The sequence below is a fragment of the Cyclospora cayetanensis genome, unplaced genomic scaffold (genome assembly GCF_002999335.1).
Source record: "Cyclospora cayetanensis isolate NF1_C8 unplaced genomic scaffold, CcayRef3 CcayRef3_contig_259, whole genome shotgun sequence".
Classification (NCBI taxonomy): domain Eukaryota; phylum Apicomplexa; class Conoidasida; order Eucoccidiorida; family Eimeriidae; genus Cyclospora; species Cyclospora cayetanensis.
The window spans coordinates 1-27211 of record NW_020312213.1 but is presented as its reverse complement, the minus strand read 5'-3'; the positions used below and the strand labels follow the sequence as shown (position 1 = coordinate 27211).

The 27211-nt window shown below is 47.3% G+C and overlaps 3 protein-coding genes across 3 annotated transcripts; 1 reads left to right on the top strand and 2 right to left on the bottom strand.

Moving 5' to 3' along the window:
* Positions 1-524: 524 nt before the first annotated feature.
* On the bottom strand, positions 525-1973 carry LOC113147537 (cilia- and flagella-associated protein 20-like). Its single transcript, XM_026338407.1, has 4 exons — positions 1921-1973; positions 1298-1487; positions 997-1077; positions 525-770 (listed from the first exon to the last, which is right to left on the bottom strand). The coding sequence occupies exons 1-4, from the start codon at positions 1971-1973 to the stop codon at positions 525-527; spliced, it is 570 nt and encodes a 189-aa protein (XP_026194192.1).
* Positions 1974-12625: 10652 nt separating this feature from the next.
* Positions 12626-19266, top strand: LOC34622232. The gene is made up of 11 exons (XM_026338404.1): positions 12626-13387; positions 13590-13812; positions 13954-14142; positions 14240-14678; positions 15045-15270; positions 15462-15852; positions 16039-16172; positions 16356-16463; positions 16645-16753; positions 17261-17610; positions 17752-19266. The coding sequence occupies exons 1-11, from the start codon at positions 12626-12628 to the stop codon at positions 19264-19266; spliced, it is 4446 nt and encodes a 1481-aa protein (XP_026194189.1).
* Positions 19267-19797: 531 nt separating this feature from the next.
* On the bottom strand, positions 19798-24500 carry LOC34622233 (cullin-1). Its single transcript, XM_026338405.1, has 15 exons — positions 24337-24500; positions 24043-24142; positions 23642-23827; positions 23469-23535; positions 23124-23320; positions 22711-22974; positions 22267-22549; positions 22036-22128; positions 21790-21889; positions 21326-21669; positions 21036-21143; positions 20649-20887; positions 20359-20455; positions 20095-20162; positions 19798-19956 (listed from the first exon to the last, which is right to left on the bottom strand). Exons 1-15 carry the CDS (start codon positions 24498-24500, stop codon positions 19798-19800), a joined length of 2469 nt encoding a protein of 822 aa, XP_026194190.1.
* Between the last annotated feature and the right edge of the window lie 2711 nt (positions 24501-27211).

Below are 27211 nucleotides of genomic sequence, written 5' to 3'. Positions count from 1 at the left end.
ATGCGGATAGGCACCTAGCAATTAATATCTCTAGCATTTCTCTTAAGAAGTTTCTACGTCTCCGGCACTGTGCATGTGTGTCACAAGGCAATGCGAGACTAAAGTAGAAGCATGCTTCACCTGTATCCAGGCGGCTTATCATGCGTCGTGCGTCTGACAGCTTCTATGCCTCTACCTCGCCGGTTAGTGATTTGAGCAAGGCAAATACGAGGACTCAGTACTTTCCTTTCCACCTCTTCGACGGTATGAGCTGATGAGCATTAGTTTCGTGTACTGCAATATATTTAGCTTAGATAAATGACCTTTAAGTGCCCTCACGGACCAATCCAATGCATGCTGTCCGTTAAAGCTCGGTATGGACCGACAACAGGTTAAACGTGTTTGTCTACAACTTTTTATGAGCAGCTCAGGGCCAACAGATTGCAGGCATGACTTGCGGGCAGTGGTGGAATAACGAATCTATTTCCAAGAGCCAGAGAGGAGGCTACTTTTAGCTGCATTTTCGATTACGCGTGCGGGGCATTTTAGTGCCTGCTGCTTGGAATGAATAGTTTGTACTCGGGGGGCAGCTCTTCTTCAGAGTAAAATCTGTCCGAGAAGAAAATTCTTCGGATCCGACAGTTTGCATGGAGTTGCACTTTCACGCACTCCACGAATTTTGTTCCATAGGCTCTCCGTGTGAAGTCTGCGAGGTTGAATTGTACCTGATTCCAACCCTCATCCAGGCGCAGCGGCATCGTGCATACGAAAGGCTGTACTCTTGTGGCGCTCTGTATACACAATCGAAAACGTAGTGGAGGAACTTAAATTGTTCTAAAGCGTTTGACACTCATGACAGCCTGAGGTGCCTAAAACTTCAAAAGTATTGTAGTGAATCTTTGGGTGTCTCCAATACTAAACGGAATGAGCAGTGACAGGGGGCCTTCTACGATATGTTACCTTCTAGAATTGAGTTATTGAACTTGCGAACTTCACGATTTGCATTTATCGGCTCACTTGATAGTTCGATGCCCGAAATCGTCTGCGGACGTTTTGGTCATCCAGAATCTGCACTTCGAAGGTAAAGTATTTTTTCATCTGAGCCCAAAGCAACGTAGCTGCCATTTCCCAGTTCTGGTGAGCTAATATTCGCAGTGGTAGTTGGCTCTCGCTAATAATGCTGGCGAAACTTACCATAGTGTTCAATGTTGTACGAACGACGATCACTCTCATTGAGTTGTAATTTATTGTGCGTGGCTCATAGCTCATAAAAGCTTGCATTTGATATGAAGGGTGTTTAGGAAAGCAAGAGTCTCACATTTTTCACAATCATGACAAGTATAGGTAGCTTGATCCCGAGCGAGCCTTTGTACAGAGGGCAAGTAATAAAAGTTGTCGACACATTTGCGCCAAGGATTTCAACAACAAAGGACTGAATCTCCTCGTCAGTTACTCGTTTGATGTGGCCATTTTGGACTGCTTTATCCCACAGTTGCAGGGGGTGCGAGCTGCAAACGGAGACATCATAAGCACTTCAACAGTTTACTTGTGTTCGAGACTGAATTTTTTTTGGAAGCAGGCTGAATCGCGAGTGTTACCTTTTTAACGCATATGGTGTGCGATATGCGCCACTCCTTTAACCTTTTGACCCGCGGTGTCGACTTATGCAGCTGCAACGCTATATTTCGGAGTGACTAAGGTAACTTAGTGAAAAGTTTCAACAACAGCCAGAGCTCTCCTTCCCTCATACTTGGGCTCAAACATTTTGTTGCAGCCACACAGAACACTCTAGTTCGGACCGTTGAATCTAGAGCTGAGTATCAATTGTGACAGCTGGTCTTTACTTTGCTACACATTCCTGTGACAACTAATTCATGGAAAGCGATTCAGCATTTAACCACCAGTTTTCAGCGGAAGGATAGTTGCAGTGCATAGAATGACCCAATGCTATAAAGTATTGATATGAAACCCGATTGGAGAGCGTTGGCAAACATCTTCGTGTATTTCGTCTACCCAACGAAACCCGCATTTGACTTGACAGCCCCCGCGACCACCGACGGCCCGTCTCTTAGCTCGTGTGGCTTCTGCACGCCTTTTATTATGCCCTGCACAGCCCGTGTGTTAAGTATATTCCGTGATAAGCTAGGCCGAGAGCAAGTTTATGCGGAGGTCAGAAGAGCATGACTCTGGAAACAAAGCGCCATCGGATGACGCTTTGGCACTTGAAAGGTCCCAAACTGAGTGCTGAACATCGGACTTGATTAGTCCAAGGGAGCCCCAGGCAACCGTACTCCACCGTCTCGCGAGGAAACCTTGCCCCCCAGCAAGTGACCCTATGGACCGACAGCAATGTCTGGCAGTGTCTAGTATACAGGCACACTCAGAGGCCTCATATGGACTCAGTGTAGTGACTGTGTGCTTTCTGGACGTCACGAAATCCAGAAGCCCCATACACGAATATTATTGCTTTGCACTGGGGCTACCGGAGCCCCGGAGTATGCACCCACCAGGCTCGTTATACCTGAAGTCAGTGCATGGCTTTTCAAAAGAATTTCATGCGATGATACCAATTGAAACTAGTGTTATGTAAGAAGCTGAATGTTACACTGCTATAAATGATTCACTGTAATGTGGCTGAGTCGATGACGAATATTGACTCGGCGCCCTGTGGGAGTCTGAATACAACGGTTACTCATCCAGTATGCGTCATATTAGACATATGATCATGAATATAGGGGTTTTCCCTCTTATCATGCTTGCAGCCTTGCAATGCTTTATATTTACATGCGTAACTATTACCTTGTGCAACACTGTGTGACTCGGTGCAGAGTTAACAATATCGGGCCCCATCACCGAGCTTCTAGTTTCCGTATCTCTGGTCTCCTTCTCTGAACAGAGACCTCTGAAATATTTGCTCATACAGTCTTCACCACATCACATGCAAAAAGTGAAAAGTATTATTGAATCGCCAAAAGCGATGCGCTATCCCTGGTGCCCAATCTGTCGAGTCCCATGCCCAAGGACGTGGAGTATGATGCGAGCTACAAATTCAGGGTAGTAAAGGTAGCTGTAAACAGCTATTAAAGGTACAGGAATGCACCCTAGGTGAGCATGTTGGAGAACTTGCATTATCTCGTATGCTTGAAGATACTAACAGAAATTAGATTCAGGCAAAGAGTCTCCTTGCACCCAGTACCAGCCTGCATTTAAGAAGAAACTGGCAGCCTTAGGGCCCAGTAGCCTCTTTCAGTACGCGTTACATTATGACTGTGTCTCCGTGGCTCGAAGGAGTTTCTAATAGAGGTATCAATTATTCGCTATAAAAACCAGTGATGTAACCCTCCATCTAGGGTTTACTTAGGAAGACACCTCATCCCAAGCTCAACTTAGGATGACTGAAAGCTACTGAATATTTAGAAGAACTCCAGCCTTTCATGGCACCCGCTCCTCAGAGTTCCAGACATGAGAAGACCTCGGTAGCTGGGGTGTACGTAGCTGCACCCGAGCTGGACTTCAAGCATCCACAGTACATTGCACGCATTAGCCATCACATACAAGCCAATAAGGCAAATCTTGATTCTACTTAGTTAAATATGAATGGTATAGTAGAAATTGTTGAAGTGCAGCTTAACTTGCCCAGATGCGGTACGCGGCTAGCTGTAAATAATTGGACTACTCCAAAGGTACAGCAACGTGCACATTTTACCTGTCTCTCCGCCCTCATATGGGAATCCCTAGGGGCGTGGGCAGGAGAAGGCGGGGAATATTCTAAAAAAGCCATTAATAACGCTCTCTTCTGTTTGTACTGTGCCCAGGGTTGAGCATCACCTTTAGAGGATACTAGATTGAAAGTTACAGTTGGTAATACCGCTGCGTCCGATAAAGCTGTTTTCCTCTCACCCACTAGATCAAATACAGGATGCGATGGAATTTCCAGTTTTTCATACAACAGTTGTTGTGTTTTGATCCCTACCTAGCTATTCTTCAATTCGAAGTTCTTTGACAACAGGGTGGGCCAAGAAAGCCTCTGGCGATGCAACGCCTGGCGATAAGGCGGAGGCCGGATCGCAAGCTGCCTTGCATGCTGTAGCAACACAGCTGGAACAAATGCATGAAAGGATTTTAGTTAAATAAATGTATATGGGTGTGCCGACGGGGCACTGCCAACCAGAAAAGTATGACAGCCGCAGGGATGGGAGAAAACTCCAAGAGCCCATCAGGCAATTGGTGTCGTACCTCGCTTTGTCCTCCCGACCTGAAGACGAGCCAATCTTCCTCGCGGCAAATGTATTAAAGAAATAGCACCTTGATCGTGGCTCTATTCTTGTAGAGGATTTATCGGCCTGCTGGAATTACTACAGTCCAAGCCTTTCTACAAGCCCCGACTTATCGGAATTTGCCGAGATAAGCTAAACAGCAAGCTTTGAGAAGACTGAGAAACGGTGAAATAGGTGCAGCTCTCAACATATTGGCATATATGTAATGGAATATCAGTCCGCAAAAGTCACTGAACACCAACAGCTGTCTAGAAAATGTAGTTGATCAGCAAGCGGCGGAAGGATTGAGAATGATGATGTGGGCACGGAGGTTCACCTATATATACTCTATTCGGATCCAGGGGATGACGATAGACCAAAACACCTTGCCCAGCTCTGCGGCCGTCTTATTTTTGGTTGTCATACCATCGCAGATACATATATAGTAAAACGTGTTTATGTGTAGTAGCTTTGCCCAGTAAGATGCTAAATGCCATTAGCCGTAAAGGCTTGGAGTGCTCAAAGGGTGAGGCATCACGCACCGTAGCCCCCATAGGATGAGCAGCATTTCAGGGATTACACAACCGCCCAGTGTAACCCCCACAATTGATGGACTACCTGGTATTCTGGAGGCAAACCAGCGCAGATCTTGCGTCTTTGATTTCAAACAATCACGAGGGTTCTGCGTCCACCGGGACTGCTCTACCGTCTACGGTGTACGAGGAAAAGGACTACAAAAATGCTGCACTGCTAAACGATCCCAGACAGCTCCCCAGCAACGTTCTTGCCTTTATAGTGCGGGTAGGAAATATAATCCGGAACTGCAAGAGCACGCAAAAGTCCAAAGAACTTGAACAACGGCGCGACCATGCTGGTTAGCAAAAGAAGGAGGCGTACCAGGAAAACAGCAAGCAGCGCACGCAAGCTGCGGCGCAGCCAAGAAGGGTAGAGAGAAAAATTCGCAGGTGGGAACTAACTGTGGGTGTATTCTACACTAGTACAAGCTCACATTACCGGCCAAAAAGTGCCAGTGGAGCTTGAGACTGAATGACCAATAGATCTGTTATACGAGGAGACAATCCCTGCCCGTTCAGTGCTTAGCGCAGAACCTAAGACTTAGACTTGTGAAACAGTGGCAAGGGTGCGGGAACCACATGACACTTCCAATAACATTTGGTCTAATGGAAGGCGCGCATGAGGCTACATCTGCACGCCATGAAGCTTAATGTGCCAGATAACGCCTAGAAAAAACACGGTGTGGTCTTCGAGCAACGTGCATTTCATGATGGTAAGAGGGGTAGAGTCGGTGCCTCAAAAGGTGAGGCACAGACGTCAACTGGGCGGCTCAGCAGGGTAGTGACAGAAGGTTCTGTGCATCGTATCTTCCTACCTCTGAAACCGGCCTTTTATTAAAGAATCCGATAAAACTTTCATCCGATTAAAAGCAGCAACGAGCAAATGTCAAGAAGTTCGCGGATGTGCAAAATATCGACGACATGCCAGCAGAGTGGTCCACTGCCGGTTGTCCAGCGCATCGTATTGAACTAATAATCGGTTGAGCTCCAGCTATGTTCCACAGTATCGAAGATCCCCACAGCAAGAAGGAGGAACTGGGCGGCAAACCGTTGATTTTTTTAAAGGCAAAGTACAGGAATCGACTGGCGCGTTGAGCATGCTTCGCTACTGCTGGCGAAAATAGAGGAGCAGTGACGCATGGGCATTAGCTCTAAGCCCCGAACAAGATCAACTTAATGCCCAAGCTCCCGGTACTTAATAGTGGCGAGTTGTTTGTGACTTACACGATCCAACAGTCTAACGGACATTTGACTTCATCGGCGCTCTCTTACAAATCCCCATCCACCCTGCCTATGAGCACCAAACGGCTTTCCCCACTTCCACCCACATGTTCAAGTATACATGTATGCCGTTTGGACTTGCTAATGCCCAAGCTGCAAGTCGATAAGAAATTTTGTAAATATATGCGCTGGGTGGCAGCCTTCAAGGGCAACGCTTTAATAGTCAGACGAAGTTTGCCAAACACCAACAACACCTCTGGCATGCGGTTCAGCTGTAAAAGGACTGCCAGTGGTATGTAGAGGCACGCAACCCTTTGGTCTTTATGAGAAGAATCATGTTGCTTGGCGCGGTTTTCGACTGCAGGAATTCAGCGAGTTCCGACAAAAAATCAAACAAGCAAGGTGTGGCTCTTACCTCGGCGCTCTTTCATGGACATTGCAAATTGTTTGGGCTTGTATCGTACTGCCTAAATTTCATTCCTGGATTTGCTCGGGTTGCTGCTTCTGTGGCTAATATGCTGAAGAAAGTAGAGTCTGTGACTTGGACAGAGGATGCTCATGCCGCAACAAAGGCACTCATAGGCCGCCTCACAACTCCCACGGTACGTGCGCTGTCGGATTGTGAGCAACATTCCTCCGTAACAACCGATGCGTGCAGCGCACCGGCGGGTGCAATTCCTCCACCAAGCTATGAGCTATCCTAATCATCAATTTATTCTTGGTTAATTCATCGCTTCGCCGACACTAAGGAGCGATGCCCAGTGCAGGGTAAAGCTCTTCAATAGTTAGGGGATGAAATAGTGCTACAACTGATATGGGCACCATTTTTCTGCCTATATCGGCCACCAGTCTTTTGAGTGTTAGTAACTTCTATAAACCTTCCAGTTGTCCGGTGACTTAGGTGCTTCTTGCAGTACAGTTTTACAGCGAAGTACATTAAAGCATCATAAACGCAGTCACCGAGGTGCCCTCGCGACGGGTTCCATTTTGTGTAGCGCCATACTTCCGCCTGTCACGATCAAAATTTCTATCAAAAATGCATGCGTTGTATGCAATGTACACCCATGCATGCGGCACTATTGCCAAATTTCGGTAAGCAAAATGTTGAAGCACTTCCACTTGGAGGATGGTCTGCGTTGGCTCAGAACAAAGCGCGAATTCCGTAGTTTGTACATATCGACTTGGCTCCTCAGTGTTGTTTTGCAGACAAATATAATCATATAATTTCGGGCCACGGCAGGATTCAAATTGCAGTGGCGTAACTGGTGCGGTTATTCTGGTGGCCTCTGATGAGTCCCGCGGCTGACAGATATGCGCGTTCGTGCACAGCTTTCCTGCGCTTGAAGCCGTGCAACTAGTCTAAACCCCGCTTTTTGCAGGGCCACAAAACTTCCGGTATTTCAGGTTGATCTTAATGTACACTCATTCACACTGCCGGAGGTCAAGGGTCAGGGTAGCTTTTAGGTCTTTGTCGCCAGACTTCGCAGAATGCCCGTTTAAAACTTGCTCCAGCTCTGTCACGGCTTAAGCGTCGCTTACTCATTCTCACCTAATCTCTGGAAAATTCATGAAGTCCCCTTAAGTATCCTTACTGAAAGGAATCCGAGATTCGTTTGAGCTTTAGGTGTGGCCCAAACATCCTGTGGCAAACGGACATACAGAGAGCACCAGTATTCTTGGGTAGATATTTTCCAAACAATGGTTGCAAAAGAACAGTTGTTCGTCTCGACTTTAGTCCTCGTGCAAAGTGGGTTTACGATACAGTTCTTCTGCTTTTACAATTCCGCTTGCTGTACAGTAAGGAAAATTTTTCCCATGTGGGCCTGGGCCCAAAAATTGTGCGCTCACCAACCACCCTTTACAATGCCGAGGTTCGAACAAAAGTTGACCAGCGCATGCCGATTTATGCGCAAAGTTAAAAACGATGGCAACCAAGAACTGCTGATAGCTAGCAGTTGGCTGTGTGTGCCAAGCCTCGAGATTTGGATCTAGTGGATCGATAAATTTTATGAGAAGCACCAAAGTGTGACCAGATTTAGCGTTTGAGGCTATATGGTTGGGGCCGTTTGCGGCTCCAGCACAGACTACTGCTCTTCCAAATATCTAAAATGTTGCAGGACTGTCATCTGTGTCTCCCTGTAAAGGTCTCTAGAATTACCGAAGTATACATGGGGATTGAAGCACGGGCAGGTAACCCGTGTGTAGGCGGGAAATCCACAGAGAGCGGTGAATGTGCTGGATTCTAGGACTCCTGCGTCGATGACACACTAAACAAACTTCTCAATTGAAATTGTGCTGGAAACGCCAGCATTGCTGGCTGACGGAGTCGCGTTTGCAGGCTTGGCCGCCTGCGGATCATCTAGCGGCGCTGTTTGACTGAAAACGCTAGTCGCCAAGAATGGTACGCCTCTCGTTACTTGTGAATTGTACTTGACCAGCGTACGCTTTGCCTGAAATACCTACCTCTTATTTAGGGATACTGCTTGAAAAGCTCTCGTTCATAATTAAGGTCTGATCTGCATTAATATGTATGCGCAGGCATGCCTGGGCATGTGGCTTCTACATTATTGCCTTTGCATCTTTTAAGGATCTGAAGTCAAGCATGCCCTATGAAACCGGCTGTACTGACATGGAAATATTATTCTGAGACGCGGAGGCACTGCAGAACTGCTTTGGTTTTTGATGCTCTGTAGAGACTTCGTCCGTAGTCTTATTCCCGACACCAGCGAAATTGTGTACTGCCGCAGGCTCTGCTTTTCTCTCTTGCATTGTTTTCCATTCCTGCATGAGTGGGAATAGGAACTCTTCAGCCGTGCTGCGCGCATTTAATACTCATGGGGAGGTACGAAAACGAGGGAGAATGTATTATAGTGAACGGAGAGATTCAGCGGGCAAAACTTAATTTCACCAGTTTCTACCCTTCTGGCTGTGTGCAATTAAGAATTACTGCAGAGTTGAGTATTCGGGTCATCTGTCCGCAATCGTGTTTTATAACAGAGTACCATTCGATACACTAGGAATCAAGGCTGTGTGCATGAACGCTAAATGTTGTGTGCAGTTAGTTATGAATACTTGGAGTGCCAAGAGTGTGCAGCCACGCGCACCCTAAGTGCCCTTCTCCCCTCGTGTGGGGAATTCAGTGAGGCGTTGGCAGGGAAGGGTGGGAGATAGTTGTACTGCACTTTTTAGCTTTCTGTTCTAGTTTTATTGACCTGGAGTCAATTATTTTGCTACAAAGGCTTTAAACAAAGCAAAATGCTAGGATTTCGGGATACGTGGGGCGATGCAGCTAGGATGCGGGCTCCTCCTCTGTCTTAGCACTCCAAGCACTCACACTTCGTTTCGCGCAGCAACTAGCACACAGGCATACTCGACGATATTAAGTATACTAAGCTATCGACTCGGTAGCAAACAGCACAGAAGAACAGCCAAAGCAAAATGATCAATCCTTCACTGAATCTATTAAAATAAGTAGTGCAGTAGAAAGTGCGAAACTTTAGTTTTGCCCTCTGGTCGAACCGCTGGGAGGTTTCGACCAAATGCTAAAAACAGATAGGTCTTTACTAAGCCGGGGGGCATACACAAGGGATCACAAATATTGGGTTGTCCTCAGGCAAAACGTAATGACACAGGGAAATACAATGCTTTACTTTTAATCCAATGGATCTAGGGCTATGGTAGAGAGATGAACTACAAAAATGCGTGGCAAAAGGTTTTTTCACGCCTTGAAATGACTACGCCAAGAAGCTTACATATTATGCCTGCTTTTATAGTTTGTATGCTTCGTAGGGGCCTAGTTCCACAATATAAGGATGCATGCTGTGTGCTTATGCATAATTCTGCTGTTCAAGGACGCGATTATTGCTGAAAGGAAATGCTTTTTGCATATTTGCTGCTTTTACCTGCCTCAGGCAGGGGACCCTATGGGTTCAGAGCAAGGCAGGCCTCTGTATGAGGACACCGCACCAGAGTTCTACTAGGGCGTTGATTGTCACTGGCCGTGCGCTCTTGTTTGAATAATGCGCTTTCGGAGGCCCCTAGCTTAGGATGTCCATCTACCATCCTTGCATCTAGTTGCTTTAATAGGTAACAGCTATAAGGTCTGAAGTGTGTTCTTCCATGGGGCCACACGGCGATCAGCCACAAAACCGTACTAAAACTTAAAACAATGCTTTAAATGACTCGTTAAAAGACTTTTCTTCTCTGTCATCTTAATGCAACGGAAAATTGGCATGTGGAGGGGCAGAACGAATGAAGTGTAAGTTGCTGCACCCCTCGAGCATGCGAAGCCAGCTGCACATGCAAAGCGACATCCAGAGTTCATACTTATGCTACGGCGCTGGCCATACTCTACCAAAAATAGGATATGTGAGTAAACACAACAATGACGAAGTATTCAGTCATGCTTTGAAAGGTATTACTAGTATAGTAGCAGCTGCCGAACTGTGGTGTGGCTCGCTACAGCTTCCTTATGTACCCATCAAGTGTAGCGCTACGAGATCCATAAACCACCAAAAGGCCGCACCGTGAGCTGTTAGACCAAGTGAGCCATGCAAAACCATTATATTCTCATTTTAGTGCATGAAATAGTTTACTGGTAGGAATGAGCACAAATTAATCATCTAGTGGATCAAAGCTTTGATTGTTTAATGTGATATATATTAGAGAAAAGGAAAAAGAGTACACTAGTATTAAGGCCTATGGTGCTGGGCATCATTTGAAGCAAAGACATATGGCATTTCATGATAAAACACAGATATAGAACATGGAATTATGGGGGGACGCCTGACAGAGCTTGTTTAGCACCATTGGTGCCGTTCATAGCCCCATTGTGCTATAGACTTAGGAATGCGCTTCTAGCTCATGTTTTCTCCCGGAGGTCTATAGAGGGTTTGTTAGTATCGGAGTGGGTGGTTTTTAAATCGCATGCCATCTTTTTATGGTGCTGGTCACCAGTAGCATGTTGAACTACTCACTTGGGTGATGATATCCTCGTGGATTATACCTCCAAGGTTGATACTTTGTCTATTTCGTTACCTAGCGTGGAGTTTCAATGAACTTATTGTATTAGGCTGGAACGATTCGGGAAGCATACACAGAGGTAGCACGTCTACCCGTCAATAGCCATTTTAGAGTAAGCCCCCTGCGTACCTGCTAAACTGTTGGCATCTGTGCTTGCCGCTACATAGATATGCGTTTTTTCAGTGTAAAATATTTTATCAACTGTTTGTGGCATCATCACCATATGCAAGCTTGCAGAAGTGGGTGGCCTGCACCCCTGTATTTCTGCTTTGTTAGAGACAATGAAAATACGGTTTTAGCTCATTTGTAGACTATAGAGGCTCTAATTTGCTAAACTTACACGCCTGAAAGCCTTTCTCAGACTTACATTTTACAGGTTCCACAGCACCTGGACATGGATAAGCTTTCCGAAGTTAAGCGAAAGATAGTTGCCACTCCAGAGCAGCCCTTCATTGTCTACTGGTCATCCACACGCTAGCCATTGAGCACAAAAGAATATCAGAAGTTAAAGCATGGTATAGTCAGCCTGCCAATCTGTCAATGGGCGCGAATAAACCAGGCTCTAATGGTAGGTAAGATGATGCTGAATAGCTAGCAAACGTATTCCTACACTCTCAATGCCTTCCTCGAGGTAGAGCAATAATCTTAGCAAGCTCTACAACATCTGCCATAGAGGGCAGTTTAGGCTGGGGTAGAGAGTGTCCTGCTTGTTGCAGCAAACGGACACTGCGGTGGTAGGTGAGCAGAAGTGTTACAGCGGCAGGATAAGGCTGAATATGCAAAAGACAGCGGGTCAGTGAAGCTTGATACTGGACGACGGAATGAGCAGGAACGAAATATGAAGAGGACAAAATGACCTACAAGACTGCTTGGTCTTGAATTCCGATCCCCAACAAAGGAACGGTAGGGAATTTGAGCCATCGCCACTAAGGCAGGCCTCGGAAGGATAGACTGCACCATTGTAATCCATTTAAGAAGAGAATCATGCCACCATGCGCAACTGCAAGTCTTATTTGCTTTAGTCTCAGGTGACCTATATGCTACACGGTCGTACTACAGGCGTTCGGGGGGCTGGTGCATGCGATTAGAAAAAAATGGATTATGCCTCGACAAACTACGCGGAGCAGACGCTTAAAAAACGTTGTGCAAGGTGAACCGCTGACAAACCGTTAAAGACGTAGCAGGTGTATCTATGTAACTGGAGGCATGGGAACCTTGGGGGCGGATTCCCAGAGCCCCGCTGCTTTATTGGAACCAGGGAAACCTCGATTCCCGCCGCACGATTTTTAGAAATTTAGCACACTGAGCTTACCAAAATGTTCGATATACATATTTTGTGGCTAGAATAGGATCCGAGTAGGCGGAATGTTTATTCCGTCGAAGGCCATGCAATGGCCAGCCGACCATAGGCCGGAGGAGACATTGAAGACCTCAGGACAGGCGCAAGGTTGTTTATCGTCTTAGCTGGTCTACATGCAGAGCTCATGAAGAACGCCAAAGGACTATCGATATGAATACTCACGAGGGTGCCCTGAAGTCTCTGTCGCGTTTTATCCCACGGGGTCGCTCTCGATGACTCAGGAAAAGTGGGTTCACTTTCAAGGGGAAGCAGGAGATGTTGCTGCCCACATAACAGAAGAGCACCATCAAGAGCAAGAAGCTAACCGCGCAGCCGCTGCACTGATTAATGAATATAGACAACATGACGGCCCCATAACAGCAGAGCAAAAGAAGGCTCTAATTGCCAAGGGATACAAAGAGAAGCTCAGATATCGTGAGAAAAGTCTCCTTCTAAAAGAGCCAAAGCCAGTTTCCCTAGGAAATGCACTCAAGGGGCAAATCCATCTCTCGAGAAGGGAAGTGTTCAGACGGAAACTCTTTCCCATTCGGTTTGAAGAGTCTGCCAGAAACGTAGAAGAGGTACAGAAGCTCTTGATGCAGAGGCAACCTGTTGGCCAACTTGTTATATCCATTGCATACCTGGCAATGCTGTTGCTGTTTCTCTCGTATGCCGTGGAAATAACCAATTTATATGAAGCAGCAGATGGCATCGTGGCCCCAATAAAGTCGGCGAGAGCACCAACACCTTCGGATTTTAACACAGTTAGCTTTGAAGTGGCAAAAGCTGAGCAAGAGTCACCGCGTTCGATATCATCAGCCGTTGATCTCGAGTTGGTTCAGCCTTTGGATTTCTCCTTGCTAGCAAACAAAGGCGACGTTGCTTCCTGGCTCCTCTACGGCTTTGTTCCCCTTCTTTTTGGACCGTCACCCCAGAGCAGCGACCTAGGTTCAGCTAAGGTCCTAGGAAAGTGCTTCAGACTCACATTTCGGCAGGTCTGTAAGCATATAGCCTGGCACAAGCAAGATTTCACCACTCACGCAGTCGGTGCGACGCAATGTGGTCAACCTATTCCGACGTTTACAGGGCGTTACCCGGTGTTTCCATGGAGCGTTCATTGTAAATTTTTGAGTGCTAGCTTATAGCTCCCTTCTACCGTCTGTCAGATATGCCACCTTGTGCTGGCGGCTGCTTCAGATTGAGCTACAAGCGGTCGACGGATTTGATTTGGGTTTTGAGGGGGTTTGGCCCTTGACTACGGCTAAGGCGAGTTCATCGATTGCAGCATCAAAGCTGCGTTCTAGCAATGTTCTCACCAACCAAAGTGGCTCCAGGTTTAAATACACGTATCCTTTTGTCGCGTCCGGCGAAGACAAAGCTTTTAATAAGAAAGGAGGGTACTATCAGGTCATATGTGAAGGTAAATAGTCGTTTACTCACAAGCTAGCCCGGTTTGAAGTATGCAACGCTATGGCTGAGACTAATGAAAGACCTTTGGGCAAGCGCTGCTGAGAGTGCTAAGCTTCACTGCTATTACCATGCATTTTTTGGTTGGTTACAGATTCCGTCCAAAAGGCTCAAGCTTCTCTGCAACAGGCCCAGCAGCATTCGCGATATCCACCGTGGTTTGTTCCCATGCCGGTGATAGCCGATCGCCGAACAATCTCAACAGTGGTTGACTTCTTCGCAGTAAACCCGGTTACCCAGACATTTTCTCATTGTTCAGTCCTCTTCGCCTTCACCAGCTCAGGTAAGGCGCACCGGAACCGCCAGGGACAAGCTGACAAGGGCTGGCTGTCTGCTTAGCAGTTTGTGTGAGCCACTACTGCATGGTTCCGTGTGTACAGGCACACTGCAAAGACCTCGTATTTGGGTTTCATCGTTGGCCGCATTCTCGTCGCAGTCTGACGGACTCGTGCGCTACATCGCACTTGGGCTTACGCTGACATTGCTGTTGCTTTATTTGATATGCGAGTACACCGAGGTTGAAAAGCTGGGATTCAAGGTGTGGGCGAAGGGGATCTGGTCCATTTTTCTGTTATTCCATCTTTTGGTACTGGTTGGTTTCCTCGCCTCATTTACTACTGTACAAGTTATTGCAACACTCGCCCCCGAAATTGGACAATCGCTAGGGGATGACGGGTATTACGATATCTCTGATGAGCCAACTGCAGCTAACGAAGCGGAATTTTTCCAGCTGCTCAGCAGCTACGCGTATTTATTCGATGCTAATGACGGCGCGCAGTATGCATTGACCGTTTTCGGGTCCCTTTCCGCGCTAACAGGGTGCATCTTGACAAGCAGGCTGCTTCCTGCTGTTGCAGGGATAGGGATGAAGTCCCTACTAATGACATTTCGCAAAGTGAAGAATTACCTGCTGGCGTGTACTTTTGGAATGCTCGCAATTCTTTTAATATTCGTTTCGCTCGGAAATATATCATTCGGTGAAGCAACTACTGCCTTCTGCGGCTACTACGAAAGGTAAGTTTCCATCCAATAACGCGAATCACCGGTTTCTGGAGCACGTTAGACTTAGCCCGTCATTGGACTGAGGTGGACCAACGTATTGAAACAGAGTGACAAGGAACACTGACCGATGCAGTAGTCCACCGTATTTTATTGAAAAACTCTGTGCTTTCTTGGTTTTTGCAGCCTGACAACATCGACATCCTTTCTGCTGGGTGGCACACTTGGAAATAGCGACGTGTACACAGTAGTCTCTGCCAAGCCTATTCTTGCTGGAATTTTCTTCGTATCACTGTTCCTAATATTCTCAGTATTTGGATTTACCATTTTAATTGCAGTGATGCTGAGGAAGTACGATCTATGCGCACAGTCCATTGAACAAAACGTAATGAAATACAAGCTCGACGAACAGGTATAGGAGCCCAAATCACCAGCGCGTCCTAACCCATTGCTCCTTTTACAGCGTGGCCCTTGGTGGTAGCGTCACGCAATAGCTCATGTGTGCACTGCTACCACTGGACTTGTGCTCCAGTGTGTGACGGGTAAAGCAACTGTATTTCAAGCCTCTGGATACCAGTGGGATATCCTTTGTGATGTGCTAAGGAACTCTTTCGAACACGGTACGAATGGCTGCGGCATACTGTTCCAAATATATGGAGACGATTTTGGAAAGCAGCTTGCTGGTGCCGAAAGGAGGAAAACCTGGCGCTGCTTTCTGAAATTGACGAGTTTGAAGATGATTGTAGAGAGACCAAGGAACTCAAAGAACTCGAAAAAAGGAAGAAGGGAATTTACAAGAAGAAAAGAGGAAAGAACTTCTACAGAAACGACAAGAGGAAAGATTCTCACTCATCTGCAGAGGAATACTACGACACTCCTCCCCAGTACCCCCCATGGGTTTGGCAGACGATTGGTATAGATGACCCGACCAACATATACGCATCACGAAATGGAGCGCAGGCACAAGATTTCTACGTTGATCCAACCAGCATGCGTAAGAATCCATTTATCTATCTTGATTTCAATGCTTTCGCATGAAAACTTGTAGAGCAGATTGCTAAACTGTATCCCGCCAGTGTCTCTGGGAAAGTATGCATGGAGCAGAGCTTACAGAGCACCATCTATCTTATCTGGGTGATCTATTTGGTGTGTTCATTGATGCGTTATTTCCCTTCTACAGCGGCATATTCGAAGGTATATGGTCACTTTAGCGGGTTTGATTTGACCGGAGCAGCCGGCCCAACGGATTGCTACTTCACGCCCAATATTGCAGGGGCTACGGTCCCAAAAGCCCCAGCTCCTTCTGTAGCTAAGGTAAAGAATGATATTTTTGGCCCGTAATAGAGCGTCCTGTACATCGCTTCAAGATGTTGACACGTACTTGTATATTACCTTTTTTACTTGCTCGTTTAGAATGATGCATTTAACATGTGCTTGCCTGATTTTTCAACCTGTTGACACATCAGTCGCTTTTGTTTTAATGGTCTGATGTTTCAGGTGTATCTCATGGTGAGGAATCAAGTGCAGGAAGACCATCAAGATGCTTGGAAAAAGCTCTTTATTGTAGCCTTCGTTGCTATTATCGTGGCTACTGTAAATATGCAGGTCAGTGCAGGGCTGTGCTGCACCGTCTACGCGACACAGCACAGACGCCTTGCGTGCCAGAAAGGATACTCCAGCAGTGCCTCCATTCATAAGCAATTTTGGAGACCAAGTTCTTTAATTACTCCTGAGTAGTTTTACATGGATGGTTGCCAAGTGCCCCAGTGAAAACTTTTTTCTGCAGCTCTCCGTGTACACGGCGTCGGATATGCGCGACATGGTTGCCCAGACTTTATCTACGACGGCTTTCCCCTTGGATCCTGTTAAGTTTACCCTCGCAGATTCGTCCCTAGGTGTGCCATGGCACCTCTTCCTTAAAGTAAACATATCTTCACCTCTATTTTAAGAGCTCATTAGTATGGTCCAACTTCCCAATTCGCAGCAGAGTCTACTCTTGGGTAAGCCTTGTAGGCTGCATGCCAAGTTGCGCCTTGTTGTCAGCTTGCTGCTCTTGCATTATGCATAAAGCGTGTCTTATGTTCCACAGGCCAGTCAAATTTGGAGGTTTCACTGAGTTATCCTGATCAGCAGCTCCTTGGTGTAGGCACGACCCGAGACCTTTACAGCTGGCTAGTGGGAGATCACGGATTAATGGCCTTTCTGGCTTCTCCTACGGAGCCATCCGTGTTCGATAAAGCCTTTCCGAAGCTCACACTGTCAGACGGTAAGCGTACCATCTTGCACTTGAGCTAACCCTCTACTCAAGCGAAGAATTTGTTCTGCGAATTAGCCTGGCCGTGCAACCGTTTTAAAATGGGCAATGCTATCTTGTCCGTAATGACTCTGTTCTATGAACTCAGGAAGCACATATCAGCAGCTCGTGCTTACTAATTGGAATGGCACAATCAGTACACGATCTGTTCGTGTAACATTAACCCTCCGTGAGGAGACGTCCTTCCCTACCAAGCTGGGGTTTACCTGTGAATCTCTTCAATGCGAGTATCAACCGCTATTCGACCAGAGCACATTTAGAGAGTTCCTAAAGGTTTTTGTGCAAGAGAATATCATTAGGGATGTAGTCTCAGAGGTGGCATTCCAAATAGTCCTGCTGAACCACAGTACTCGCAACACGCTCGTGGATGTGCACATTAAATTTCCAAGAAATGCAGGTGGTACTTTCTCACCAAATCTTTCTATTGAGGCTTTCAACGTAAGTTCATGCCCATGTACAAAAGCTGTAGAATTGGAAACAGCTTGTAAGATTGAAACTGAAGGCAAATACCCTAGGGCATCGTATCCAGAGGCATATGCACAGCAGTGTCCTAAAGTGTGATTGCCCTTGCCACTTCAGCTACAACCCTACTCCACCTGGGACTCGACGGCAGTGACGGCTGTTGCTCTTCAAGTGGCTACTGCTGCGCTTTTTTTGTTTTTCGGCTGTTCCTTTTTCGTGGAGCTCAAGCGCCTGTGGAGCACTCTGAAGGAGCAGCGCCAAGACTTTAGCTGTGGCTTGTGCTTGGGTGTTTTCTTCGTTGATGACCTCTTCAATGTGTTCGACCTCATCGGCTTCGGCGTCCTGGCCTGCTGTATCTTGTTGTGGGTGCTGCATGTGCTTGCGTCGCCACATTCGCAAACTTTTGATCTAATGGCGGACCTAGAAACAGCATCGGCAGCCGCGGCTGCGGGAGGTGCACAGGAGGCAGAAGCAGCTGCGGCTGCTGCTGTTCTTTTTGATGAGATCAGCGCTACCTCTCAGTTGCTTCGCACATACGCCCAGCTGGCAGCTGTTATCCTGGCTCTCGCATTTCTGCGCCTGTTAAGGATCGGCCGGAAACTCAAACGCATGACGCTCATGTTCTTTACTCTTGCTTCTGCAGCGGGAGAGGTGGTCCACATATTAATGGGAACCACACTCGTATTCCTTGGCTTTTCGTATGCGTGTTTCTTGTCTTTCGGCCGTCATGTAGAAAGACACTCAACCATCAAAAATTCGTGTATTTCCACATTCTTGCTGTCCATGGGCTACTTCCCACTGTCCGAGCTTTTCGAGGCTGATGCTGGTATGGCTGGTGCTTTTATTTTCCCGTATCTTTTTTTCATGGGCATAATTTGCTTCAGCCTTTTCCTGTGCGTTTTGCTCCGCTCACTGGCATATCGTTCGGCTGAGATTAAAGCAATGGAGAGACTTGGCAAGGTTGAGGAGCGTTCAGTATTGAGATCTCTGCAGCTATTCTTACAGGAACTGTGTTGCATCTTTCAACCGCCAGCGGACATGCAAGCGAATCAACAAGATTTTGAGCTCCCGCTACAGGAGGAAGAGACGGCATTTGGAAAGCGGACAGCGAGCGATCAGGAGGCTGATCTCATTTTGCTTGAGAAGATTGGGCAGGCAGAAAGAAGACGGCGAGAGAGGCCGATAAAGGTTGTGGAGCTGCCTCCAGACGTAGTCACCAGTGCGTTGTCTGACGAACAGTACGCTAACCTGCCAGAAGAAGCCCGTTTATTCGCTCAGACAGAAGTGGCTTCCTTTGTGGACCGGTTTCGGCTGATGGCAACGCAGCTCAGGCTTGGTAACGGAGACATAGTCACCCTGTTGCAAAAACTTGAGAATGAGGCATACACGGAATTATCGACGCTTGCTCGAGAGGTGGCGCAGCAAGAAGGCCATCTGCAGCATGAATTGTCAGTTTACACGTCGCGGATTGTTGAAGGACAGAAACGACTTACAGCATACATCAAGTTCCTCGAACAGGCGTTGCAAGACAGAGAAGACGAGCTCCAGCTCCAACAACAGGAGTTGAAGCTTCTGGAGACAAAATTTGAAGATCAGCAAGAAGCAGCTGAGCGGTACGGAAGGAAGCGATAATTGCACTCAGAACCTTGGGATGGGAGGACAGTTCTACACTACAGGAGTCTATCGCTCCCTGTTCTGATCGCTCAAGCCCCTAGCTTGCCACGAAATATCTCCTTCAGAGCGTGTCTCCGGACTTGTGATTGAGAGCACATGCCTGGTTCACAGCATGCAGTCCCGTTTACATTACGTCATGGCATCGACGGAGGGAGTAACTTTTCGAACGCAATTGCCTCCTGTATCACCTTTGAACGTTAGGAAGATTTGGTGTGAATGGGATTTGAGAGGCCTTTCCGGCTTGCATTCTTATGAAATGCAGCGCACTTTACACCACTAAAACTCACTATAAAAGGTTGGTCTCTAAATTATCGCACACAAGGGGTGTGTAAAAGCCCCTTATGAAGCCATGCCCAAAGCATATTCATGCCCTCTGGAGTCTAAATATCAAGCATACCCCGCGACCACTGTGTAAACAAGAGGTGAGAACTTGAGGCTTGGATTGCATATCGAAATTCCGCAGGCACCATTGGGACACGCAGGAAAGTGTTACGCCACGTAATTGTATTGAGTGGGCTGATCCTTGTCCCGCTCCAAAAATTCCCTGGCTATTAAGTCTTGAATTCTTTCCTTCAACAGCTTGGGTGGCGGCTGGAAAAAGTGCAGCTGGGCCATAACCTCTCCAACAAGTTGCTGATGCGACAAACTCTGCATTGGAAGGCAAGTGAAAAATAGTGTGGAGTCTTGGTAGAGCGCCAATTTTCTGTCATACTGTCACTTCAAGATTCCAGAGGAGCGACTCAGAATTAGTCAACGATCATCACCACTAAGGCAGAAAAGACTAACCTTGCGAGTCTTCATAATGCGCACGATGGCTGCATCGACAGTAATAGAGCGATCCTCCTCAACCCGGGCTGCAAAGCAAATTATTGGCAGTAAAAAATTAGTTCCTTCGGAATGGAGCACCAAATTACCCACGCCATGCATATTCGAACAATCTGATTCAGCGAAATAGACACGGTACTGTTAAGAGAATGCACCGAAAGCTCCGCATGGAGACGCCTCAGGTTGCTGGTAACAAGCCGAGATTAGGGCTGCGTCGCAGTTCACCTCGACATTGTGTTTCCTCTTGCACTGGAGTAGGTAGCTTGATCTTTCGGTGAAGACATGTAAAACTTTCGTTCACTTGAAATGTGTCATTTTCGTTCTAAGAAACGCAGAAACGGATGCAAGAGCTGTCATGCTGTACCACAAGCAGTGGCACCTCACATAAAAGGGTGCACTAAAAAATGTGCAGGCCTCTTGTATAATATCAGCAGAAGCTGCTTCATATATGGCTACATACATAGGCATGCTGATGGTACGACCTCCCATTACCACTCTGGCAGCAGGAGTCCCACCTTTCTAAGAATCTTGAAACGCCCGAGCATGAGAGAGCCAAGCAGCTTCTTGACTGTAGGTTCGTCCAGGCGGAGGTCTTCCACAAGCTGTTGCACCGTCAACAGAGGATCGCCGCTGGAGCTGCTGCTACTTTGAGTGCCATCCTGATGCCTATTGAATCTCAGCAGCAGAGTCGCCTGCATCGTGTTGCAGATGAGATCCTGACGCTTCTGGAGCTGTGCAGCAACGAGGGCAGTCCCTGAGCTCAAACAGCAGTCTGTTGCTGCATAAAAATGGGAAACGATATTCCAGGGGTAAAACTGATACGAGCCATTTCCGACTAAAGAAGAAAGAAGCATTGGGCTATAGATCACAAGCTATGGACACGGAGTAGACCTTGGCCTTGCCTAATGAATTAACCCATGTCAGTTTGCGGTGCTGCGTCTGGGAGGTGTAGAACTGCTCGAAGGCGCTGACGCATTGCGAAAGTTGGGGCGGCAGCCGCAGGTCAGGTGCTTCACTCAAGAGCACACCACAAGTACAAAAACTTGCGTAGCGGTTTGCGATAACGGACGCCAACATTTTAACAGGTTCCGCGTAGTATCCGCAATAACAATATACCAACCCAGTCTCAAGAACGCCGTATCCGCTTATTGTGAACAATCAGCTTGTCATGCTTTTTAATTCAAAGTCTTGCCTGGATACGTTGGCCAATGCGCAGTGCTCAGGGCCTGCACGGAGAACTCAACACTGCCAATCATCACTGTCTCCACTGTAGACGCAGAAGACGTATTCTTCACGCGCGTTGCAGCATCATCTGTCCTGGACTCTTCGTGATCGATGTGCTTCTTGCGCTGTTCGTCCAACTGCTGTTGTTGAAAAGACCGCATTAGCCCAGCGGCAACTTGCAGGTCATTGACCATCCCTTCCACCTTCGCGGTGAAGTGGGCACCGCACTTGAGGCGCAGCTTTGCTATCAGCAGCCGTTCTAGTTCAAGTGATGCGGATGTTTCATGTAAGAGCCGGCGACCTAACTGGGTCCTGCGAGACATTAAATACATTATCCAAAGGATGGGCAGCTAAGGTTCGAAGCAAGGAGCTAAGGTGAACAAACAACAACCTGTGACGAATGTAACAGCTGCAGTAGGCCACGGGGTGCACCTGTACTGCTCGGCAAAGAGGTCTTTGTCTGTTACGTAGTTGAAGATTTCCACAACCTTCATGAGGCATTCTTCTATTTCGTCGTCACCCATTCGATCACCTGGCAAATCAAATCAGCCACCTAATAGAGGTGAGCTGCCTCAACACAACGCGACACAAAAAGAGTGCGTTCCACAGACCCAAAGAAAAGAGAAGACATCAAACGAATATAGCGGGGAATGATAAAGTAAATCACGGCTTGCAGACCTCCTGCCTTTCTCAAAATACGATCGCAGAACGAGGCCAATAGTTGAGCAAAAGGGGGCTGCAGCGATTGCGCGTTTACAAAACTCTCGAATGCTGAGCCATAGCAAATGCACATCGAACAGAAGCAAGAAAGACATACATCTAAAGAAACACATTCGTGCTATCATCACATTGACACTCGGTGTGGCTGAATAAATATTCTTCCACTCAAAGTCAAGTGCATGCACTAACCCTCTTTCAGTGCCTTTTGAAAGAGAGAATCAGCTTGCGGGGTCGGCCGCGTTGATGATCCAGCTGATATCTGAGAAGCACGCTGCTGCAGTCGGAAGCAGTCCAGAGTGATGCTCTTAAATCTGTCGTGCAAGTCCAATATACTCTCCACAAAACGATGCTCAGAGATTATGTCCTGTTGCCGCTGTTGTTGTGGCATCGTGGTGGTGTTGTTGCTGCTAGTCAAACCTTGCGCCCTTGATTGCTGCGTTTCCCGCAGTGTAGTAATCCGTTGTTGCACTAACTGAGGGGGAAACAAAGCAACGACCGAACTCAATGCTTAAAAGTATGTAGGCCTCGAGATGGCATTAATGCTTTTGTGGTGGAACCGTTACCACCCTTCACGGCAGTGCTGTAGCAATGTCAAAAAACTGCATGCGCGCGTGATGCGACTTTAGGCCCTACTTTTTCTCCACAGGCCGAGATGTACATCTTGAACTGTTTAGCCAACGCCTCAACCGCCCCATCCACGAGGGCAAATAGCTTGTGGGCCATTCTTAGTTCAGCTCGCCTCTCTCCAGAAAGCAGGAACGGAATGGCTGTGTCCTTTTCTAGAAGTTCTTGCTGATATTGCTGTAAGGTGCTTCTAACCACAACCCCCAGCAGCTTGCTGCTACTGCTGCTGTGAAGGTACCTCTCACATCTGCGCGCTTCAGCCTCCAGAGCCGCCTGATAAGGGCCATAATACGCGGAAGCGCAAGGTTACGAGCGTTTATCTAAAAGTAATATGCGTACGTCCCAATTCACATGTATACGAGTAAACCTTAAGTGGAAGTAGTAGAGAAGCCGAGGCATTTCTATGCTTGCAATATGCCTACCTCTGCAAGCTGAAGGTATTCCGCAAAGGTGCTACTTGCGATCCACTCTCTAGCCTTCCGGTCATAGAACTGCTTTGTAGAAGCCAGAAGCAGGTCCTCCAACTCCCGCTGGTACAGACCAAGGCCTTCGTCTTCAGGGTCGAGGCCAATATACATACAAACCAGCTGTGCCACACTTTCCTCATCAAGTGACTCTCCTGAACAAAAGCCACAATTCAAGAATATCAACCGGATCTCTTTTTTACACAAGACATGGGTGATAACAAATCTGCATACTGTATGGAGGTACTAAGATTCGAACTGAACTACTTTGCAGCACGTGAATTTCGAAAGAAAGGATCACACCTTCACGCTGTCGACGGATCGCGTCTTCAATGGCGGCAGACACGGGCTGTTTCACTCGTTCAAAAACCTGCAAGAAAATCGCTTCCCATGGGTGTAATGAGGGCAATACACCAAATGAGTCCCACACTGTTTATGGCTCAAACGACTGGCTGAAGTGTTCGGACAATACGCACGTGGTCTTTGAAAATAGCAATACCCCTCTTTATGAGAGGTGCCTCCATATACATTTTGACATAGTAACGATCCAGATAGGCAAAAAACTTCTGTAACCACTTCACTAACGTCCGATGGTTGTCCCACCGGCACAGCAGCTCTTCCAGGAGATCAGAGCCCCTCCGGTTCTCCAGCGACGGCAGGACCTAAATTAAAAAAAAGCAGCACAACCGCACTACTCTCAAACTGTAAGGCGGCCCACCGAGTCAACACTCTGAACATTTTCCTTTTGAAGAGGGCAAGGGGAATATGCAGGCAGCGCCAGGTAGTGCTGCCCAAATAATGGATGTGCAAATGCATGCGCGAACTATGCGACAAAAGCATTGAAGCTGAATACGTGTGTACTCAAGCCAGATCTCACTGTAGAATGCACGTAGCGAACGATGGAGTCACCGTAGAGCTGATAAAGATCCTGGGAGAAGTTATAGGGGGATCGCTGTGTGCACATTGTGTACACCATCCTGAAGCAACAGGCCGCCGAGAATGAACACTCAGCTACATTTGTGGGTAGGCCATTAGCTTTCCCGAACGACGGTATCACTTGGACAGAATTTCAAAGTGCTCAAGCATGGTTGCATACGGCCAAGCCTCCTAGGTGTTGACTATGAATGAGCTGTTAAGGTGAAGTAGATTTTTCTGTCGATAGTAACCGTACGTGTATATCGCAGCATAGTCCTTGTTAGACACTACACATACACGCTTGTTGGCCTGACTCCTCTCGGGCCTCTGCTCCAGAAACCGTTGGACCTTTTCAATCCCCTGGAGACGGAGTTTCGTCCAGCCCTCCTCTAAGGTTACCAGATCTCCGTGACCCTCCATGTTTACAGGCTGCAGTCTTCCAAAAGCTGTCCCTCGCTTTTCCAGTGTCTAGCATGCGGTGGACAGAAACAACAAAGGGTTTCGACGTGGCGGTGCTCTGCTTCCTTGCTACACTTGAAGGGCCCACCACAGCCTACAGCGCCAGACAGGCTGGTGAACTGCAGTCTACAGTACTGTCCACTCCTAGACCATCCATACGCCAGAATTAGCAAGCACAGTGAGCGGCGTCTCCTCTCTGAAGAGCAGTTGTCCTTATAATAGTGTCCGCATCCACAGTAGTCGTCATTAGGAGGGCATGTCACTGCGTAGGACTCGTCACTTCTCTTTAACCTGGCAGAAAGTATTTTCCCAGCATCGCTCACTTATACCAAGTTCTAACTGCTGGTACAATTAATTTTACACTTTGATGGAGGGAGATGATGCGTTGCGCATGCTGCATGCCCGACTCTTCACCAGAAGGTGAAGGGCTGTAGCTGATGTCGATATTTTTCTAAAAGCTATCGCAATAACTGGGGAATGAACATAGAAATCTTGAAACATAGGTGCATGGATTCAGTGGTATCACAGTTTGCCGACCCCTTATGTGGCTGGGAACGGCCACTGTGAACTTACTAGTGCCTATGTGTCTTCAGATGACATGCAAGCCTTTTCAATGTGGTACATAAAGCAGACATAACTAGTCCGATACATTAAGCAGCTAGCAAGGGAATGTAGCAAGTTCCACCAACCGTATGGGCAAGGATAAAAAAAGCAGTAATAGTTCACTGGGGGTTGTTTGCAGAGATGCTCAAGCACATAAGCAGTTCATGATATGTAAGAGTGCGTTGTTTAACTTATGTGCTCAAACGTAGCCTTTTGAATAGTCTGCTTCTCTTGAAATACTCAGTATCGAATGTGTGGTGTGCCTCGATTCCATAGCTATTAGCTGGTGGGAAGCGCTGGAATCCCCTCTTTCATTTCCTCTTGACCACCGCTTGACGCTCTACACACCTGTGCACAATATTGATGTGTATTGAACATTGACTACCGTAGCTTGTCACTCGTTCAACCACACTTCTAGCGCATTGCTTACCAACGATTACGGTTACACTACCCCAGATTTCTTACGTGTGTAGAGGGCTATGCTACTTGGGCACTTTTTCCTACACCCCTTAAGCTCCACGATTAGTAATGAGCTAGTATAGTAGAACTGACCTTTTCCGCCCGTTTGTATGTGCTATCTGTTATAGGACAGAGTTACCCCGATAGTACACGAATCCCTTGTATCACGCTCCATTTAGCAAGCTAGGCTACACATAAACATCTTCTCTTGCACTGGTTCTATCTAACCAAGAACGGGTAAAGAGCTGGGTAGCTGATTTGTCTCTTCGAATATCTTATTTACTGCAAAATACTGCAGGCTGTTGCTACAAGAAGACGTATGTTGTGTGCGTGTGCCTTATATGCTATGGACGACTAGCTGTGAGTAGTCGGGGTGGCTAGAGGGTGCAACTACGCGCACTTTAGCTTGCCCGCTTCCCTCTTGTCGACAACTCTCAGGCGCGTGGGAAGGGCGAAGGCGAGAGTTCCTTCGGAAACATTCAGTAGCCGTCTATTTGGTTTGCGTTGAGTCCGATGCGGGGCATCTCCCTCCAGAGATCTTTGGTGGAACAGTAGGGCTGGTCACACTGCATGATTTCATGTAGCTGCTCCCTGCTCATCCACTGGCTGTGGATGCACTACACTCTTAGGCCTCCTCATAACCGGTTACTGGTGTCGATAAAGTTTTTTGTTTATTCAATCATATGGTGCTCTTTGACAACCACGTGCGAACAAACCTCTGGCGATGGGGACTGAGAGTGGCGGAACGTCTGTTGGGGCGGCAAAAGTCAGCCTAAAAAAATGATGTTAATTGAGGTGCCCCACAGCTAGTAGGAAGGCTTGGTTTATCAGCCGATTAAATGTATGTGGAGGTGTCGATGAGGTGTGCCGAACTGAACATAGCAGCCGTAATGGTGGGCAAGGACTCGGAGATTTCATTGGCTGGTTGGATGTTTAGGTCGCTTTGTAGCCCTACACAGAGAGAAACGAGTACTTTTTTCGGCATGCTTGCTGGAGAGAGACGCACTTCAAAGGTGGCTCTATTAAGGTAGAGGACATCATCTGCTTGCACGGATTACTACAGTTCGAGCATTAATACATTGCGTACTCATCAGTTCTTGCACAGGTCAGCTCAACGGCATGCTGCGAAAAAATTGGGAAAGCCGAATCAGGGGCATCCCTTCGTGGATTGGTATTATCAGACAAATGGATTATCCGTTCGCAAAAGCCACGACGAGCATCAGCAACTATTGCAATGATTGACTACCTCGGGTTTACTCAAAGTGTAAAGTCAGTTGGTTGAACGATGGGCGCCACCAAAACAGGACCACTTACCGAACCTCAACAAGGTGAGATCCAGTCTTAATGCGGGGAGCTCAGCAGCGCAGTAAGAGAAGACGATTCTTAACATGCATTCCCTCTTGCTGACTCTGCCATTGAGCCTTTACAAATTATTTTATTGACCATTCATTCAAGAAATAACAGTGATGAGTGAATATCAAGAAGTTCTTGGATGTGCTATTTAATGACGAGCTCCCAGCAGGCTGCCCAGCTGCTCGTTGTATGGCGCATAATATAGAGCTGATCACTGGATGAGCCCCAGCTATGTTCCGCCGTTTCGCAAAGCTCCA